This window comes from Vespula pensylvanica, chromosome 1 (genome assembly GCF_014466175.1).
Source record: "Vespula pensylvanica isolate Volc-1 chromosome 1, ASM1446617v1, whole genome shotgun sequence".
NCBI classification, from domain to species: Eukaryota; Metazoa; Arthropoda; class Insecta; order Hymenoptera; family Vespidae; genus Vespula; species Vespula pensylvanica.
The window spans coordinates 2292414-2313269 of NC_057685.1; the positions used below are offsets into that span (position 1 = coordinate 2292414).

At 30.7% G+C, this 20856-nt stretch overlaps 1 protein-coding gene and 2 long non-coding RNA genes across 14 annotated transcripts; 1 reads left to right on the forward strand and 2 right to left on the reverse strand.

The window, feature by feature from the left end:
• Window positions 1–435: 435 nt before the first annotated feature.
• On the reverse strand, window positions 436–4848 carry LOC122627669. Of its 3 annotated transcripts, XR_006326903.1 has the most exons (4): window positions 4794–4848; window positions 4465–4727; window positions 1872–2528; window positions 436–562 (listed from the first exon to the last, which is right to left on the reverse strand). It is a non-coding gene; the product is annotated as an uncharacterized LOC122627669 (long non-coding RNA). The 3 variants fall into 3 exon arrangements; XR_006326904.1 differs by having other exon boundaries at window positions 4469–4847; XR_006326902.1 differs by having other exon boundaries at window positions 4465–4847.
• LOC122627627 (phosphatidylcholine:ceramide cholinephosphotransferase 2-like) lies at window positions 559–19416 on the forward strand. Of its 8 annotated transcripts, XM_043808921.1 has the most exons (7): window positions 2005–2140; window positions 2331–2400; window positions 15775–16151; window positions 16518–16728; window positions 16859–17133; window positions 17348–17523; window positions 17627–19416. In XM_043808921.1, the coding sequence occupies exons 2-7, from the start codon at window positions 2339–2341 to the stop codon at window positions 17780–17782; spliced, it is 1257 nt and encodes a 418-aa protein (XP_043664856.1). In that variant the 5' UTR covers window positions 2005–2140; window positions 2331–2338; the 3' UTR covers window positions 17783–19416. The 8 variants fall into 8 exon arrangements, with proteins under 8 accessions (XP_043664838.1, XP_043664879.1, XP_043664888.1 ...); XM_043808903.1 differs by lacking the exons at window positions 2005–2140; window positions 2331–2400 and adding an exon at window positions 559–1052; XM_043808944.1 differs by lacking the exon at window positions 2331–2400 and having other exon boundaries at window positions 1955–2090.
• LOC122627677 lies at window positions 4876–13206 on the reverse strand. Of its 3 annotated transcripts, none has more exons than XR_006326905.1 (4): window positions 12912–13206; window positions 8565–8712; window positions 6807–6989; window positions 4876–5004 (listed from the first exon to the last, which is right to left on the reverse strand). It is a non-coding gene; the product is annotated as an uncharacterized LOC122627677 (long non-coding RNA). The 3 variants fall into 3 exon arrangements; XR_006326907.1 differs by lacking the exon at window positions 12912–13206 and adding an exon at window positions 9518–9961; XR_006326910.1 differs by lacking the exon at window positions 4876–5004 and adding an exon at window positions 5377–6027.
• Window positions 19417–20856: the final 1440 nt, after the last annotated feature.

Below are 20856 nucleotides of genomic sequence, written 5' to 3' on the forward strand. Positions count from 1 at the left end.
TATATATATATATAATATAAATAATCTAAATATACATAAAATATATTAAAAAATATATAATTAATTTTGATACAACACTTATCGCTTTTTTATACCCATTTTTTACAATCTATATTTAAAAATCAATATTTCACGATTAAAATGCAATTGTATTTGGAGAATAGAGTAGAACGTTCGATATACATATATCATAAACTATAGAAATTATTCGGATGAATCGTTCATTGTATGACGTCAGTGGTGTCCAACAATTTGCAAGAAAGCCGCGATCCATGAGAGAGCGCGTGCGCTTTTAAAAGCTTTTGTACCATACACACGCGCGCGCGTGCACTCGAACACATACACAAACATTCAACAAACAGAGAAATCTTACAAAGAATTTATATGTATATATATACGTACGTAGTTTACGGGGGTGTCGAAATTCTCTTCTAGCTTCACAGTAGGAATTCTGTGAAAGCTTCGCCACCCCTTTTAACAAAGTTGCTGGAGTTCCGTTGCAACCAGACGCAATGCGAACGTGGCAGAAGGTTTCCTCGAGGGAGTTACGTCGTCGACGAACCTGGAAAAGTGTTACATAGCGAATCCATTAACGAACACTCGACAACTATGTCGTGGTATTCGGTGAACGTATCGTGATAGTAACTAATATTGGTGAAAGACGATTTTTTCGTAGAAATTACGCTATCAAAAAGAAAAAAAAGGAAGAAAAAAAAAAGAGAGGGAAAAGAAGAAACGAAGAAATTCGTTTTCATACGATTACTCTGTATAGTAAAGAAATCGTGGATTGTTTACGAACAAGTTCTCCGTATGTTTCCATATGATCGATCACCGATCATCTCGTGAATTAGGTCGGTCCTTAAACTGGAAGAAATCTAAACGTGTGCGAGGCTCGAAAGTGATTAAAAAAAATTTTTTCATCGTGCCCGTGGGTGTATCGTTCGACTGCGTACGAGGAAATTTTATATGCCGTGGGCAACGTCGACGTATATGATGAAATTACAGTTGCTCGTAATCGAAACGGATTACTGCTGGAGGAAAGCCTTGCTCAGGTGAGAGAACTTATTCGATCGTTTCATCGAGTTATTATATTACTATTTCGCAATTAGTATGATTTCTATTAAAATTTGTTATAATGATTACGGATTCGTGACAATGATGCATGATACATGTGGTATAGATGTTTCTTTCTTTCTTTTTACATTCCTATGAGTCACCCATATTTCGCAACGAAATTCGTATTATCAAGCGAATTATTTTTAACAATTTTTTTCAGATTACTTTGTGAAACAAATATATATAATATAATAATAATCATTGTAAGAAATCTGTCATGTCATTTTTTAAAAAACTCGATGTTTTTTTATGTCATTTGAATGTCCCGCCACAAGAACGTTAATAAGATGATTTCAACGACAGTCGGTAAAAAAAAGTGAATTCTTTTCTGAACATTCTAAAATAAGAAAATTCAGATTCGAGTTAAAATATATATCGTTTGATTTCTTCTATTTATGATCTCTTATCTTGTTTATTTATATGTTCGTTCTATTTTATCTTTCCCTTTCCTACTGACTATTTATTCTTTTCTTCTCTTTTGCTCTTTCGTTCCCCCCTTTTTCTTTCTCTCTCACTCCCCCTCTTACTTGCTCGCTCGCTCGTTTGTATCAATAGCAATAGGTTATGGAGGGAGTTTAAAGTCTATTATCATGCGAAATTGTAGTAGTATTAGTGAAAAGAACGTAGATTGGTGTCGTATCGTTCAAAGGAGAGTTACGACCAATCGAATGTCCATTCTCTGGCGAACGTTGCGATCTAACCTAATCCCGGATTTGAGCTCGGTCAGTCGACGCCATCTTTATATTTATATTTACAGTCAGTTCGTTCGAAGAGGAGACAGTGCACGTCGTACGAGTCATGAGTGTGGATAGTGCGCGTGACGTGGTGGTTGTTGCGAGTAAAAACGTTCAACAAAACCGGTCGTCGAAATGACAGAGCCGATCGTGTTATGAGTTTGCGCCGTAGATCTAGTTTTGCAGCAGTCTTCGAAGATCGCGATCGACGGAAGAGTCGTATATCGTCTCAGTGTCCATGTAAAATAATTCTTTTGAACACTTCCTCCCCTCCTTCGTGTATATAGTTGGTTAGTGTTGTTTGGTAATGTGCTTGTTCGTACATTTCTTTACCGTGACATCATCGTGTGTTCTTTACAGAGTCTATTCTCTTTTTTTTTTGGTTATGTTTTTTCTCTCATCGTTCTATCGTACTTATGTTTCGCACACATTTTATTAGCACGTATCGAATAATGAGAACTAAAATGTTATAATGTGCAGATATACGTATGCGTAAAATGCATAAGTTAAGGTTACCTGTCAAGGTAGAATTACCCAGTGCTTTAACAAGGTATGGCGAGGTCTTATTCTTAGTTATTTATATCGCTTCCTCTATATCACTTTTATCCTATTTTTCATTATTTTGTTTTTCTAGCTTCGATATTATATATAGAATTTCTTTGCTTTGTCGATTGCATACTGGAAATGAATGACGTACACTTGTAATGTAAATGTATATGATTGTAAGTAGATGATACAGGATTCATATTAACTCTTTTTATATATGTATATATATATATATATATATATATATATATATACATTGTGTAATTTATGAATTATACATTAGATCTTTTTACTAGTCTCAATAACGATTTATAAAGTTGTATTGAATGGTTGCATATGTTTATAATATACGAATATATTTCAAGATATATCACAATGCAAACAGTTTTGAAAATCGATTTATCTAGTATATCAATATAGACATTAATATCTTAGGCATGTATGTCGGATAATATGCTTTTTAATAAAGGCACTATCAATTGCGTTATTGTCTTAACATCATCTTCTTATATTATATTTGATATCAAATTAAAACTCTTTTACATAATCATTTAACGGTTAGAAAGAATATATAAGAACTCTAGCTTCTCCAAGAAGTATATATTATTATATATTCCTTTAAATACTTTTTCTATGAATGTTTCAATACCATATGGAACGTACAACACAAGTTCACTCATCAAAACTTATTATTTATGGTAAGAGAAATGCCATGTGGAATGTCTTCGCAAACAGTATGTAATAATTCTTGAAGAATACTAAGTGTTTCTTCGCGTTAATCGAGACAGACGCGCGAAGAAACATCTGGCCGTTGATTCTCATGGAAATCAGTTGACCTTGGCAGTCATCAAATCTAATGCTAGCCGTTTGAACGTGCATATATCCTCTCTCTATACACACACACATACACACACACACACACGTCATAGTTATACTATTCTCTACTACCTATGCTGATCTCTCTTTTTCTTGAAGAGCACGTACGCGAAATATACATTAGGTATGATAATAAATAGTCCGTTTTAGAGACAAAGTTAGTCATGTACTAATATCGTGACATTCTCTTTTTCTTTCCCTCTCTTTCTCGACCCTATTACGTTGTGAGCTAATTATCGGTAACGGGAAAGAGAAGTCACGTAATCGGTTCGCCTTAACTTCGTTAGTTTTCGTAAGAATCGATCGATCGGTTTTCTTCTTCTTCATCTTCATTTTTTTCTTCTTCGTTTTCTTCTTAAAGCCTTTACCAATAAGGTAAAAACAAGATCAACGCGTTTAACCACCTGTACGACCGTACATTCTTTCTTTCTCTCTCTTTCTTTTTCTGGTTAGTGCGCGCGCACTTCCGACAGCAGAGAGTACACGTGAACTCGAAAGAGAGCACATAGAGCAAACTACGATTCGTATATATGTACGTAGTTCTACCAGACACACGTATACATATGTATTATGTGTTATGTATGTACATATATACGTGCATGTGTACCGTTTACGGATTAATACGCAACGGCGCTCCCACCTTCGATATATGTCTACACCCTTTGAAATCTACCGCCCTTTGGAGGGAGAAAAAGAACGAGAGACAGAGATAGAAAGTGTCTCCAATGGTGTAGAGTCGTGTCGTGTGACGTAGAGGGAAAGAGAGAGGAGATAGATGTCTCTCTCTCTCTCTTTCTCTCCTTATAATTTAACTGTAATTTCATGGATACTAATTCTTATTTTAACATTTAATCATCTCGTTATTATTGATATGGTATCGTACTCGATAATAAATGAATTTGTTGCGTCTTTCAAAGATGTCCTCTTATTATTCTACCTCGATTGCTGCTTGTACGAAGTGAAACGTTCTCTTTGATCGAGCAATCTTGTTGGACTACCTAAAGAAACGTGTGCGTGTACGCGTGTGCATATATATATATGTATATATATATATATATATATATATATATATATATATATATATTAACTTAGGAAATATTTCCTTCAACGTATTTAGTTCATAGCGTGAGCAGGACGCAACGGCGTATGTGGCGCCATTTTAAACGTATTAACTTTTAATATATGTACTTACTTACATGCGTAGGTATCACGTGACCTTGCGTATTATAACTCTCAGCCTTTTTAACTTTCACTTATTGTTAATCTCGATTTCGATCAAAATTGCTTGGTAAGTTCGATATCAGCATTTTAAGAAAGAAGTCCTGCATGTCTTATGTTTTATATTCTATCATTGTATTTTCCTTTATTGTTCATTCTTATTGTTGAAGTGTTTCGTTACTTTTTTGTTACCGGATATGTCAAAGTTCCAGATTCCTAGACTTGTAATTTTATAATCTGAAAAAGAAAAGAAATAGAAAAGGAAAGAAATTTCGAAAAAAAGTAATTGATTTTTAAAGTCACCTAGAAATTTTTAGGCCACCCTGTATGATTCGTGGTTTTACTTGGTTGTAAGAGGCTTCGATATATATATATATATATATATATATATATATATATATAATACGAGTATATGGTGTCACATCCGTTGAACTCGAAATGATAAAGTTGGTAGTATAAAATCCAATGAATATATTTCAATAATAAATTTTGAATATTTTTATTATGATGACGTCTGTAAAATCAAGAAATTGATTAAAAAAAATATATATATACAACTGTGAATTTTTGATAAAAAAAATCGCTGTTATGTTTGTCAAGGCGAGAAATTTAAAAATAGAAGTTAGAAATATTAATTATGATCTTATCATTGTAAAATAGAACGTTTAGCATGCTTTTATGATTTATAGTTATTCTAAAGAAGAATTATATCGTGAAGTTTTCTCTTTTGTTCGTTCGATACACGATTTAAATCATCCGATTATTATCTTTTAACGTTTCTGTGTGTGTGTGTGTATATACATATATATATATATATATATGTGTATACATGTATATACATATGTATATACATATGTGTATACATATATACATAACATATATATATATATCTTGTATATCTCTCTTCTTTTTTTCTCTCTTTCTAACACGGGACTGTAACGATATAAATTAATTCATTCTATCTACTCGTCATCATACATACTCGACATGTATAGATAGACACATTTATACATATCTACATATATACACGTATCGTGTAGTATGTGGGGTTTTAAAATTATTACTAGCAAAGGACGCCTCGTGGATTACGTAATCGTTATAATTATCACAAATTTATGGTTGAGGTAAAAATTTATGATCTGTTTGCGTCTTCGCAAGTCATCTTCATCCATAGATTCACAGATTTCTTTAAATCGATTCAATGAATCATTTTTGTAAATCGAATCTTCTCGTTTCGTCTTTCTCTCTCTCTCTCTCTCTCTCTTTCTCTCTGAATATAAATTTCTAATATAAATTTCTAATACCTCATAAATAAGAATACAAGGGAATAAGATCGATTCAATAAAACTTTCGTGACGTATTTTCGTTTTTATACTTTCCTTTTTCTCTTTCTGTCTCTTTCTCACTCACTTGTTCACTCACTTATTCGCTATCCGTTTCTTACTAGGCGCCATTTGCGTCAAGCGACGTCGTTCCGTAGTTTTCCTCGAAAATAGAAACGTGCGAGACTAAGTTGCACTTCGCACTCGTTCGATTTCTATGTTCGAAAGAAATTGGATTGATAATAAACTTCCACGTTTATCTCTTTCTTATTCTTCGAGAATACACATATATGTATATACATACTCGCAAACACATATTTTTCCAATATTTTTCTTTTTCTTGACAATCTAAGAGAATTATATTCCTTAGTATGAATGTTCTTTCGTGATATCCGTTAATGTCCTATAATTGAAGAGGTTCGTCGTTGGATCATGCTTAACGAATTTACGCGACTCGAGATTACTTTAATGATCGTTTATTTGTATGTTTCGAATGATACATTAGAACCAGACAATTATTTAAATTATATTGTTTTGCAAATGCTCGTGATATTATTTAAAAATTTTCATACTTTTGTTCTTTATCGATCATTATATTTTATCAACGAAGAAAAGAAAAATAGATTCACTTATTTTTACGATAAAAGGAATCTAATCTGATTTCTTTTTTTATATATTAAAATATGAATACGATAAAATTATACAGTTTATACCCGTTATCTTCTTGGATTAACTCTTACATATGATCAAGGATTAATTATACTTTGCTTGACGAACTTTGATAAGCTTGTTTTATATCAGTTAATCCTTTTTACGATATTATCATCATCTAAATATATACGTATTTAATGATCTAACATTCATTTCATATTTTCTAATATGTAATTTTACAAAGAGATATATTTTTTAGCTCACGTTCACATATGACATTTTACAAATATATTTTGGACGTTTTATTAGTTGAAACATTTAATAATTATATATATGAACTTACCAAAGATAGGATCTTTCAGCTATATTGGAATAAGATGATGATGAAGATGATAAGCAATAAATTTTTGCATCATTGCCAAATTATTTTCCACTTTAACGACGCATTCTAACTCCTCACTCTAATCGAAATATCCTTTTTATCTTCTTTTACGTCGATGTTGGATGTTCGAGACTTCGTTTCATTCTACAAGTATAGAAATGAATCAGAAATCGTAAGAAAAAGAAAATGAGTCATACGTTGGGCCACGGCGATTTCGCGTTCATGACGTAATTGATAATAGATAGTAGACTTTAAGGAGACCACGAGAAATTTAATATAAATTTTGAGCTTTTGAATATTAAGGACACGAGGAAATTGAAAAAGGATGTGGGCAGACTTCGTTCCGCCTAACTTTCCTTTCTTTGTTCGTTTTTTTTTTTTTATCTTTTTGATATAGGATATCCTTCTTCAATTTATGTAAGATCAGAAAAAGATAAAATTTTTTTGTAAATTTTTCAGCAGAACTTTCGACATTTTATAGTTTGAAAATGTAATAAAACCAATATTTTTATGCGTCGTGTACATACGTGTACTAACGTGTTTCAGGGTGCGTCAAAAGTTTTTAGGTGATTTAAAAAAAAAAATTAATCTCTTTCGAAACTTTTTAAATTAATCTTTCTGTTTTTCTTTTTTTTTTTTTTTTCATATTATAGAACTACAAGTTTAGCTTGTAAAATTGCAATTTTAATCGCAAACCTAAAAAATTTCAAAAGAAAAAAAAGACTAATTGTTTTTTTTTAAATCATTTAAGAATTCTTGATCCATCCTACATTTTGTTAAAAATTATTGTTCGAAATAATTATACGTTTTGATATGGGAAAAAAAAAAGGATTTTTAATTTCCTATATGTATTATTCGTTTCATATTTTTATATATTCGTTCCTTGGCTCGTTTTAAACCAGAATACCGTTCGATTAATCGCCAGACCGAACAAGATCGAACGCGTTCGAATTTGCTCTAAATAAAGACACACGTATATTTGGAGCTTAAGACGAAACAGACGGTCGAACTTTCATAAAGGAGTTTCGGTTCACGAGTCTGCTCGAGAAGTTTATCGATCGATTTCTCTTCTAATGTTTGTTATTCAATTGCCTTTACGGTATTCTTATTTTCGAATAGTTCTTATTGGATTTATGTCATAGATGTATATGTTCGTAATATACTTACGTATATACATATGAAGTTATGATTATGCTGCGTATATTTATAGACTTTAAAATATATTGAAATATGCGAATAGCATAGGTTAAATATGTAGTATACAAACGTATATAGAAATATAACAATATATGCAAAAATATGATATGTGTAATAGATATATATGTGATATGTGTATAGATATGATATGTGTAATAATAATGTATATTGAGAACGTTATTTCTTTTATATCGTTCATACTAATTATGTAAAATACTGCTGTTCCAACTCATAACATTTAACATGAAGGAGTGCTTTTACAAATATTTTTTTAACCAAAGATATCAAATTATTTACCAATGGGAAAAGGAGACACACCTTTTCTGCAATTACGTTTAATCCATATATTGTACTACGAGATATGAATCACACATGGATAGAAGAATATTTATGATTTTTTAATAGTTTTTATCATTAAAGCAGCTCTTATCATTAACAGTTATATTCTTTTTTTTTTTTTTTTTTAACGTCGTCTACTCATACTATTCGTATATTTGAATTGACAAAATTAGTAATACTTACATAATTTCTTTCGTTTAATTCCTTGCTCGAAAATAAACGTTGTTACTATTGTTTCGTTATTCCCACATTTTTTTCCAACAATTAGATTTGTTATACATCGTCCAATTTTTTTCTGTTTTTTCATCTATTGAAATCCATATGTAATTTTCTAAAAATAATATAGATATCATATTATTTTTAATATTATCTATTAAAACTTATAGTAATTGTTCAGATCATTTTTTCGGAGTGCTGACTCGTTAGGAGTATTATTATACACATATCCTAAAAGAAAATTATATTTCATAATCAAAACTTCGTCGAATCATATTTATAGCAGACATCGTATTATATACGTCATTGTAAAATTCATTTAAAATTTTTACAATTAACTTTTTTTTTTTTTTTGGTATCGCAGATTGTCCCGTATTATGTTCTATTTAAATTTTATCTCTGTAACTAAAAATATTCAAACGTTGTGTCACTCCTGATTTTCTATCACAACGAATATTTCTTGTCAAATATTTTACATTTCTCAGATTCTCAATCTCTCACAAATTCGTTCACTTCTTCAATTCCATCAATCCAATTTTGTATTATATCGATTTCACAACACTTAGCTATTTTGAATTGCACTGAAGTATGTATATCGTAGCCTTATCATACAATTATATACTCTAAAACAAGAAATTGAATCATCTTTGCTTATATTGTGTATGACATGAATAATTTAGAAAAAGAAAAAAGATGAAAAAAATTCTTTTAAATATACGTATTTTTTTGTGTATATCTAGAACAGATATCGAATTTTGTTTACATCGTGTATGAAGTATGCGAATAATTAAAACGAAGAAGAAAGAAAAAAGAATTCTTTTTTTTTTTTTTTGTAGTAGTGATAATACAAAATGAGATTGAAAAAATACGTAGTATATATACATATATATGAATATTATTGCGAAACGATTATTACTCACGGTTAAAAAGGATCTAATTGAAATTTATCTTCTGACTTTTATAAAACGCATTTGCTATTATATGCGTACTGTTGCCTGCTGAACAGAAAAAGAGAGGAAAGAGAAGAGAAGAGAGAGAAAGAGAGGGGGTAGTAGGTAGGAGGTGGAGGAATGGAAAGAGGAAAAAGCCGCAAAACAGTGATTAACGTCAATCTCTTGGACGTAAAAAAATTCAGCACACGTCGAATACAGTTGAAGTAGATTCCAAGATTCGTACGAGCGCGAAGAAGTCGGAAGTTTCGCGAGTTCATCGCGGTTACATCATTTTTATCCGATTAGGAGAATTATGATGCCGTGTCAGTTTATTTTCCGTGCGTGTTCGTGAATGTTAAAAGAGACTAATGTCGATTATGATATAACATAAGAAACCAAAGAAAAGAAAAAAAAAAGATTCTAATTGATCAAGTTTATATATATATATATATTTTTTTTTAAATATTAGATTATTATTATTAATATATTCAACGAGTTATATTAAGTGTTGCAACGATCAAGAAGGAACATGCTACTATGATATCTGTCGACTATACTGTTCAGTGAACCAATACCATCAGAGTACTATTCCGAGATAAATAGTACTACACTGTGTACCCAACACGATATTTTCTCTACGATGTCAGTGTCGAATGAATTTATCGTACAATAATTATTATAGACTAGTGGTTTCTAGAATTGCTTTATCTGTTCTATTATCGTACGTTGTTTTTTTCTTCCTTTATTTTTTTTTCTTTTTTTTTTTTGTTTCCCTCGTTAGATTAATATTTCTTTGTAAGGAGATAATATGGAGGATGATAAGGCTACGAAATTATCGAAAGAATGGTAAATTTTATTTGATTTACTTATTTATTATTGAAGATTTTGAAATAGAAAAAAAAAAGTGAATAAAAATTATTCATCTTCTAGAGAAATGTAATATTTTCTATATATGTGCACGTACACGAACACATACATATGTATACGTATAGATCCTATATATAGGATGAGTCAAAGTTGATTTTAAAAATCAATTTTTCAAATTAATTTTTAGTTTCTTTGTCTTTTTTTTTTTTATTTGTTTTTCTGTCAGATTGTAAAATTGCAAGCCTAGGAAATTTTTACAATTTGAAAAAAATAAAAGGAACAATATTATTACCGACGTACTAACCGATGTGTATCTTCATGTGAAACAAAGTTGCGTTTCATGAACTATTTATTTTCGTTTCTATCCATGGAGAATATTTGATCAAGAACTTACAAAGTACATATTATATATGTACGAAGTTCAAGTTAGTAAAAGGGGTTAAATGAGTCCACAGTTATTTGTCTTTTTTTTTTTTTATCCTCGTGAAATAGTAAAGGAAAGTTTACTAAAAAGTTTGAGTTTAGTACAAATAGTTTAGGAAAAGATCGCTAAAAGTTACAATCGCAGCGAGTTACAAATTCTCTAAGTGATCTTTTTCAAATATTTATATATAAAAGAACTTAGTTCGTAACGTAAATACTATTAATAATCTTTGATCAAGTTTGACGATTCTTATCTTTCTTATATAATCTTTTTTTGTTCCTTTTTCTTTTTCTTTTTCTTTATATATATATAATTTATATGGTTTCCATGAAGTTTTGCGTATACGATTTTCCTTGAGAATAAATCATGTAGATTGTAATGATTAATCTTCATCAAAGATATATTTTCAATCGGTAATTATATAAAAATCGGTTGATTAATTAAAATTCGCCATTTTATTTGTCACCTATTGATCGATAACGCAAACGGGATCCTTCGATTTAATATTTATTAGACTTCGTTCGTATCAGTTAACTTTGGCCTATATCTGTCCCATCTGTCAAGCATATTTGTGTGTAGACACACACAATACACATACACACATATGATACTTTGGATTATAGGTCAATAAGATTATATACGGTCAATCGCTCGTGCTCTTGTTCTTACCTAGGCAAGCATAACTATGTCAGTAACCTGTTGCCGACGAGATACATGTTTATACATATATATGTGCAATAAATGCTTGCGCGCGCGCGTGTGTATGTGTAATATGTATATATACATACATATAATAAGATCTTGTTAAGATCGAAATAAATGTAAAGTTAGAAAATAGAATGAGAAACTAGTTGCAATATTGTTGCTATTGTTGTTGTAATTTGAGATAAATTATAAAAGGAAGTCAAAAGAATGATCGAGAAAGACGATCCAAGGTCTAACGTGTGTCTATGCATGCGTAAAGGTTTTATATTTTTATAATTAAGCTGCATAAAAATGAAAAAATAAAGAAAGAAAATATAGAAATTTTGGAAAATATAGAAAATATAGAAATTTTTATTGAAAGAAACTTTAATTGAAGAAAAAGAGAGAGAGAGAGAGAGAGAGAGAGAGAGAGAGAGAGAGAGAGAGAGAGAGAGAGAGAGAGAGAGAGAGAGAGAGAGAGAGAGAATGTAGCCTAAAAAGTCTAGAAATAGAGTAAAGTAATCGATTTTTAAGATCATCCAAAAACTTTTGGCCCATTATGTGTTTGTCTTGTATCATATATCATTTATATTTCTTTGATATTTCTTTTTTATTATTTTTATTTTCTGCTCTTTTTTCTTTCCTTTTTTTTTTTCAAAGCTTCGTCCGTTGTCATTATGCTCCGCCCTTGAAGGATAATTAGATAATCGATAGAACCATACATACGTAGTTTGAAGTGTACATATATGCACTCGGTTAGGAGATAAAAAAAAAATACATACATAAACTAGTCGTAGCTTCGTTAATTATGCTAATTACATAAACGTTCTTTACCATAACTCGTTCCTTTCTTCTTCTTCTTTTTTTATCGTTATTTTTAAATAAAAATCTATAAGAAAAATAGTTTATAATTATTAAAACAAAAAGATCACTACGGTATAAGATATACTTGTACGAATTCATCCAGCGATTACGAGAGGATGAATCGAACTGAAACGAAACGAAACGAAACGAAACGAAACGAAAAGAACAACGAAATAAGTCCTTCGAGCTTTGAAAGATTCTTTATCGATCGATTTAACGAATACAATGGAAACGTTTCACGGTAGAGAAGATTCAAGGGTTTAACCTTAATTCCATCTCGATTCTTTTATTTTTTTTTTCTTATTCGATATGCGTTAAAGGTCTTCGTATGTCTAATATAATAAGTGAAAATTCTTGTGAAATTGACTGAAAAGAAAAAAAGAGAGATAGAAAGAGAGAGATAAAAAAGAGACAGAAACAAACAATATTTCTCTCTCTTTTTATTTATAATTCCAATACTCATACGTACGATATATATATATATATATATGTATATATGAAAAAGTCCTTTGTATGTATGTATGTATGTATGTATGTACTCACATTGAGAAATATCACCACACGTTTTATAATTTTATATGTACACAAAATAATGTATATATATACATTCAATAATGGAATATATACATTCAATATATTTCACGGCACGATCTTTGCTCCTCGTGAATAACTTACGCGTGCGGAGCACGTATAATCGTTCACTGATAAAATTAGTTTCTCCGCTAACACCGCTGCAAGTTCACGTGATTGATATGCTCTTTATCAGGCTTTAGCAAGAGAGACCATATGATTACCCAACCTTTTGGCTTTCGTTATTCTTCTCAATCGTTCTAACCGAATACTTTCTTTTTTCCTTCATTCGTAAATAAGTCACAGTGGTGAATATTCGTTGTATTACAAAGTGTATTCCTATTTTCCCTCTTTTTTCCCCCTCTTTCGTTTTTTTTTCTTTTTGAAAAGATGAGAGATTTCGTTCGTGTCGGTAATAACTATTCTGTGGTAATTATCGTGTAGTAGTGACAGTGTTGTGATGACAAGTAGTAATGGTGCGAAATTTGAATGCTTCTGACGTTCAAATTGAACTTTAATTTGTACAGATAATTTTTCTTTTCTTTTCTTTTTTTTTTTTTTTAGAAATTCATATTTCATGTATAATTATTTGATCTCCCTCCCCCTTCTCTCTCTCTCTCTCTCTCTCTCTCTCTTTCTCTTTCTCTTTCTCTCTTTCTTCCGTTCTTCTCTCGTTTTTATTTTATTTACAAAATAATATTTTTCTGTGCAAGTAATTGTATATATTCTTAAAATGATTGTTGATCGAGTTAAAGACTAAGGATAATCGGTAAATACATATGTCGATATTGGTAATAAAAATCTTTTTCGATAGCAATCAGTTTTGTAAGATAATAGAAATAAGATTGTAAAAGGAAGATAAAATTTCATCTGATGATTGCTTGAGGCATGTAACTTGTCTGCAATGGTTTATGGTCGATGCGGTTGGCAATATACCGCAAATTGCCTTTCCTGCTTGTTGCTCACGACGAAACGTGGGCTTTTTGATTGCCGAAACGGTGACACTGTAAACACAAATAAGTATTTCGTTTGAAAATCACGTTACGTTCCAATGGCGTCGTATATCTGTCTCATTCTTCTTTTTAAATTTTATTTAACAAATTTTCCCCATCGATTTTAGCCGAATGTATTATTAATTATTAATCAATTGGCCGAACAGTATCAATAAAATTTTTTTTTTTAATTAAGATTGAAATTTTTGTTCACGATTAACGAAGTTACATTAATTTTTTTTTGTTCGTTTGAATTAAAATTGACAATTATTTATTCATGATTTAATTAATACTCAAGAGAGTCGAGTGACACAATTCTTCTTCTATTCTTTTTTTTTTTCAATATAAAAAAAAAAGGAAGATGGAAATAAACAAAGTGAAAGTCATCGTAATAATTAGTATTGATGGGTTCATCCACATGGTATGCGATTATATAATATTTTGTAATATTCTTCACGTGTGAGGGTCGTGTTTTATTCGAGAGATATGTATATACATTTTTAATGCTCTCCCATAAAGGAAGAGAGGAGCAGAAACAGAGAGAGAGAGAGGGGGGGGGGGGGAGAGAAAGAAAGAGAGAGAAAGAAAGAAAGAAAGAAAGAAAATCGTATATCTATGTCGCGTTGAAAAGTATGGAGTTTCAAAGAAGATGCTGAGTTCTCGTTACGCGAGATTTATCGAGGTCGAGACAAGTGGCATTTTATTTTTCTCTTATTTTTTCTTCTTCTTCTTCTTCTTCTTCTACTACTTCTCCTTCTAGTTTAAAGTGGAACTTTACTTAAATCTAATAATCAATCTTTTTCTTTTCTTTTCTTAATCTATAAATATTGTTCTGTCGTTACGTATATCCTCTTTTGCGAATGGTATAATTTTTTTTTTCTAAATGATACGTATGTAAATAAGTACGATATTCAAGTAGGTATTTGTTAAATCTTTAGTTAGAATTTGAACGAAGAAAATTTCCTGTTAGTCTTTACGAACGAACGATTGGTAAAAGGATTTTGCGTAAGAATTTGCGTCCTCGTTAATTCTCGCGAATATGGTAGAGTAATAAATAGTTGGAATACCAATATCACCTGCCAGCGACAAGTATAATTAATCTCTTTTTCTCTCTCTTTCTCTCTCTCTCTCTTTTTTTTTCTTCTTTCTTTCATGTAACGAGAAAATGATGTAATTACGTTCATATAACATGCGAACATTGTATGCAAAAGGTAATATCATATATGTATACGTAAGTACATACGTTGGTACAAATTTCTATTCGAGGAGAAAAAGAGAAGGAAGGGAGTGAGAGTAGGAAACTTCACGGTTGAATTCGATCGATTAACTGTGTTGTTAGGTTTAAAAATTGATGCGATTCCCGCGAATCTATAGTATTATATATACGTAAGGGATAGTTATGTTATACGGTATCGGAGAATGGGCGCGAACATGATACCGTGGTTGAATTAAGTTAGAGTCTATAGACCAACCCATAGTAAATTTTGTTACGTTGCGTCGTATTAGAGGAAGATACCGAGAATCAATTTTCTTTTTGTTAAGAGACCGTTAATAATTTATCTAAAAGAAAGAAATAGGATTTTTATTTGATATAATATAAAAGCGACATGATCGATTTGATTTTTCGTCATTTTTTTGATAAAAAAAAAAAAAAGGTAAAGAACTCGCGTTTACGAAAGAAAGAAAGAAAGAAAGAAGGAAAAGGTTAAAATTAAAATTAAAATTACAAAAAAAAAAAAAAAAAAAAGAAAGGAAATTAACCGAACATGCATATAAAAAATAAAAAGGAAGAGCGAAGAAAAAGAAAAGAAAAATCTTTGAAAGTTCTATTTCTTTTCCCTTAGGATGGTATTGGACCCCAAGGTCACGAGTCTACATAGCGATTACGGAAGTTTCGATCGACCATTGGGAGGTGGGGAGGGTCACGAGAGGGACGTGGAGGCGGCGGTTGATGGGAGTAGCAGCGGAATGGCACAATCGAGTGATATTTATCAAAGGCAACCTCTCTTACCTGGTGCACCAACTAAGAGTAAGGATAAGTGGTCCGGGGTGGCTTCCGGTTCGGATTATTACGAGGACGACGAGGAGGAGAAAATCGACGGTCTTGGACGTCATCCAGGAATAACGAATGGACCAGGAAGCGGCGTCATTAAAATCGACATACCGGCGCCGCTTCGCGAGGAACCACGATTTCCCAAAGAAAAATGGAAAACTTTTATTGGTAATAAATTAATTCGAGATGAAAAGAATTATCGTTGTCATACGATAATCGGAGAGTCTTTCTTGAGTAAATTAAAACGATCGTCTATAAAGTAAATATCTATTTTACGTTAAAACGTAGTTATAAAATATTAATATCGAGGATTTAATTCATTTGGCTAAACTCGAACATCGAGATGAATTATAAAAGAAACAAAAAATATATTTCTCCGTTAAACTCCTCTTAAAACCTTTATTTTGTAAAGCTACGTTCGTTAACATTTCATTAGGTCGCTTTACGTCTATCTCATTTTCTCAGTTTCATCAATTTATATTACTCTAACCGTCTGCGATCATTCTTCATTTTTCAATTTTCTTGTTCTGGTAGCTTTCCTGTTCATGGTCGTGAACTTCATACTGACCACGGCCTCACTTGCGATGGTGCACGAACGTGTTCCAGATCGTAATATCTATGGCCCGTTACCAGACATTGTACTGGATAATATTACTGCCCAAGATTGGACTCTCAATGTTTCGGAAGTTCTCATTATGATAATGTCCAACTCGGCAATGGTTTTCATTATTTTTCACAAACACAGGTACGTTTAGTTTTTAACGATCTTTGTTCCATGTAAGAATTATACAGTAAGAATTATATAGTTATCGATGAACGAATTTATCAATTATGATTTCTTTCTTTTTTATATTTATATATATATATATATATAGATTTATCGTCATCAGACGGATATTCCTTTTAATGGGTCTGCTGTACATGATGAGGAGTATCACGATGTATGTGACCGTTTTGCCGGTCGCAAGTAAAACATATTTCTGTAGTCCAAAGGCAAACAACACAAGTCCTCTTCTGGTTACGAAAAGAGTACTGCAACTTATCTCTGGTTTCGGTTTGTCGATTAATGGCAAACACACTTATTGTGGAGATTACATTTACAGCGGTCACACGGTTGTACTTGTACTTAGTTACCTGATTATTAAGGAGTGTATGTAATATAAAAATTATTAATATTATTAGAATTTATCGTAGACCGTATATCCTGTGTCTGCTATGACTTTGATAACAAGATAATATTTTTATCTCTATTTTATATCCCTCAGATAACCTAATATTTCAAGGTTTTATAATGATAATCATTTCGCGGAATATTCTATGATGATATTCGTTAATTCTTACTTAAATATATTTTTTCTTTGCAGATTCCCCTAGAAGATGTCAACCGATTCATTGGTTGGGAGGTCTTACGGTCTTTGTTGGTATAATAATGGTATTGGTAGCTCATGGACATTACACGGTTGATGTCCTTATAGCATATTATTTAACTACACGTTTATGGTACATATACCATACATTAGCAAATAATCCTTATTTGAAGGTACGTCAAACGGTCGTTAATGTCATAATCCTTGTTTATTATTATAAACGTGAACATTTATCAAAAGTTTTAATTATTGTTTTTTCTCTTTTCTTTTATGTAGCAAAACGGACCAAATAATTTTCTGGCCCGGCTCTGGTGGTATCCTATTTTCAAATATTTTGAGAAAAATGTGGGTGGTACAGTGCCACGACAATACAATTGGCCTTTACCTTGGCCTCGAAGATTTCTTGCCAAGCATCCTAACCGAGACAGTTAATATCTGCCCAGGCTCCAAGTTAGAGACTGATAAGTAACGAAATCCTTCCTGATTCTATATGTATATGTGTATACATATGTGCGTGTGCATGCGTATGTGTGCGTGTGTGTGTGTATACATATATATACACACATATGCACACAATTATACATATACATATACATATATGTTTGCACCTAAGCTTATTCTTATGAAAATAACGCTTGGGTGAAAGGGAAGTGTCCATGATATGCGAATTTTTTAGAATTACGCCCTTGTATTGTGCATTTTAAAGGGTTGCACAAAAGTTTGCATCAACGTTCAATTTGTTATACCGCGTGTGCGGGCCAAAACTATCGGGCGTATATAACTTGCAGTTTACTCAATCGCGTCGCAATTCACGCTTTACCTGATTTTCATGAAGAACTAGTGTATATCCTATGTAAAGAAGAATTATAATAGCTTATCTATATGATGCTTTGCGCGAAGTTTTAGAAATAATTAGTACGATTGGGAGGGAGGGGTTCCATGGGGGGGTGGGAGGGGCAACAGAAGATATCTCGTTGATAATATAATTGAACAGATCTGAACGCACACACCGATATTTATATATACATATATATGTTTTATTTGAAACACACACACACACACACACACACACACACACACACACACGAGAACGAAGTATATTTTGATTTATGTAAAATTAAAACTCGATTTTTCCAACTAGAATTTTTTCGGTTATCTCTTCCTTTTTTTCTTTCTTTTTTTTTTCTAAATCCTTTTCTTCGTTTTTTCTAACAATACAAAACCTTCCTCCAATCGAATTATTCTCTTATTATATCTCTTGATCATTATACTTCCAATATGCAACCTGCCGTACGACTTATTCCGGCGAAAAACGATCCAGCAATGAATATATCGATATATATATATATATATATATATATATATATATATGTATATATGTATGTATGTATGTATGTATGTATGTATGTATGTATGTATGTATGTATGTATGTATGTATGTATGTTACACACGCACACATACAACTAAATCCTTTCAAATTTATTTAACGAATATTCCTCGAAATTGTTTTTTCACGGACAGCCTTGAAAGGAGATAGATATAACAAAAGAAAAAAATAAGAAAAGAAAAACAAATAAAATAAAAGAAAAATAGACAGAAAGAGAGAAAGAAAAGATAGCTCCCTACCCTGTAGTAGAGGCGATCGTGCAATTTCGTGGGACCAAAGAAGAATGTTTTAAAGAGTAATGTGTTAGTTCCGTACTATATCGAAAGATAATACAAAGTATATATACTTTATTAAGTAATAGAAAAAAAAAAATAAATAAATCAATCAATCAATCAATGAATATTTAATGTTATACGTATGATATACAATAATAAAAAAAAAAAATATTCAATATCTTTTTCAATTAGTACAATTCGAACAAACTATTGCCAAATCATTTTCTATGTTTGTCAGTTTAGACCAACGTAAAAATTCGTTCATTTTAATTTGGTTTCTTCCTTTTTTTTTTTTTTTTTTTTTGATTTTCCTTTACGGCCGTCTCTAATCTTAACTTCTCTCAAGACTGGTATAAAAAAAGAAAAGATTATTCGTTAGAATAGGATATAAATATAATACTTACAAATATACAGAAAGTATATAACATTTATATAATGATTTTCTCATTACATTTTTTTTTAAACTCTTGACGTTTTACACACAACTCGGCAAAAATAAATAAGAAGAAAGTAGATTGCAGAATTCGTGATTCTTCGGAATAAGATCGTTAGAATTTCGTAAATACATATGTGTGTATAGACATATATATGTATGTGTATTTATATATATATATATATATATATATATATATACACACATATACGTGATAGCGGTGAGTATAATTAATAAAACACGGATACATGTATGTATAAATTAAGACGATTTTACGGATCATCCTTCATATACAGTCGGAATGTCGTTTCTATTCAAAAGGATCTTCTTTGAGATTTCTTAATAACACGATGGTTGCATGGGTTATACAAATATTTTCTATTACTTCTATTTGATTTCACGTCTCTCTCCTAGTATATCGTACATCCACATGAAAAGCATTTCCTTTAAATTCTTGCCCATTTTTATTTTGATAACATTATATTCACTTTTACAAATATATATATATATATATATATATATATATATGTATGTATGTATATATATATATATATGTACACACATTACATATTTGAGATATTAATACATGCGCTTATATATCATTGATGTATACATATGTAATTTAATTACAAAAAAGGAAACGTGCGAACTTCTACGAATCTCTATTATTATTATTATTATGATTATTATTATTATTATTATTATTATTATTACTACTATTATTATTATTATTATTACTGTTATTATTATTATTATTACTACTACTATTACTATTATTATTATTATCATTATTTTTATTTTTTTTTTGATTTATTAAACTAAAGATAGAAAAGTAATAAAAACTTATAGTGTGTTACTATTGTTGATTTGCGCGTGTTACATGAAAGTTTGTCTATCATGCGATAAAGCTCATGAAAGTACTGCATATATATTATTATCTAACTTAAGTGAAAGAGAAACGATGACTTCTATTTAACTTGATCGTAATCTTAAGCGATTATATTGCGAATTGTTGTCGCAATTTAATCATATACATATAATGAAATTCTTCCGCTCTTCGCGTCATTAGTTTTTTTCTCTTCTACGTTCAGTCAATATATATATATATATATATATATATATATATATGTATGTATGTATGTATATGTATATGTATATGTATATGGATATACATACACAAACAACATCAACAAAAACTTTTGTAATAACGTTCACACACGACTGATAAAACTTAAGATTGTGCAACCAATTACAAAAATTAGAATTTTCGATTTTTTTTTGTGCAGTACTGATTTATTATTGTTATATTGATACATACGCGCACACACATACATACATACACACACAAACAACAAAAGAAAATGAAAGAATTGATAGTTGTCACCATTGATAATCTATTCCGTTATAAAC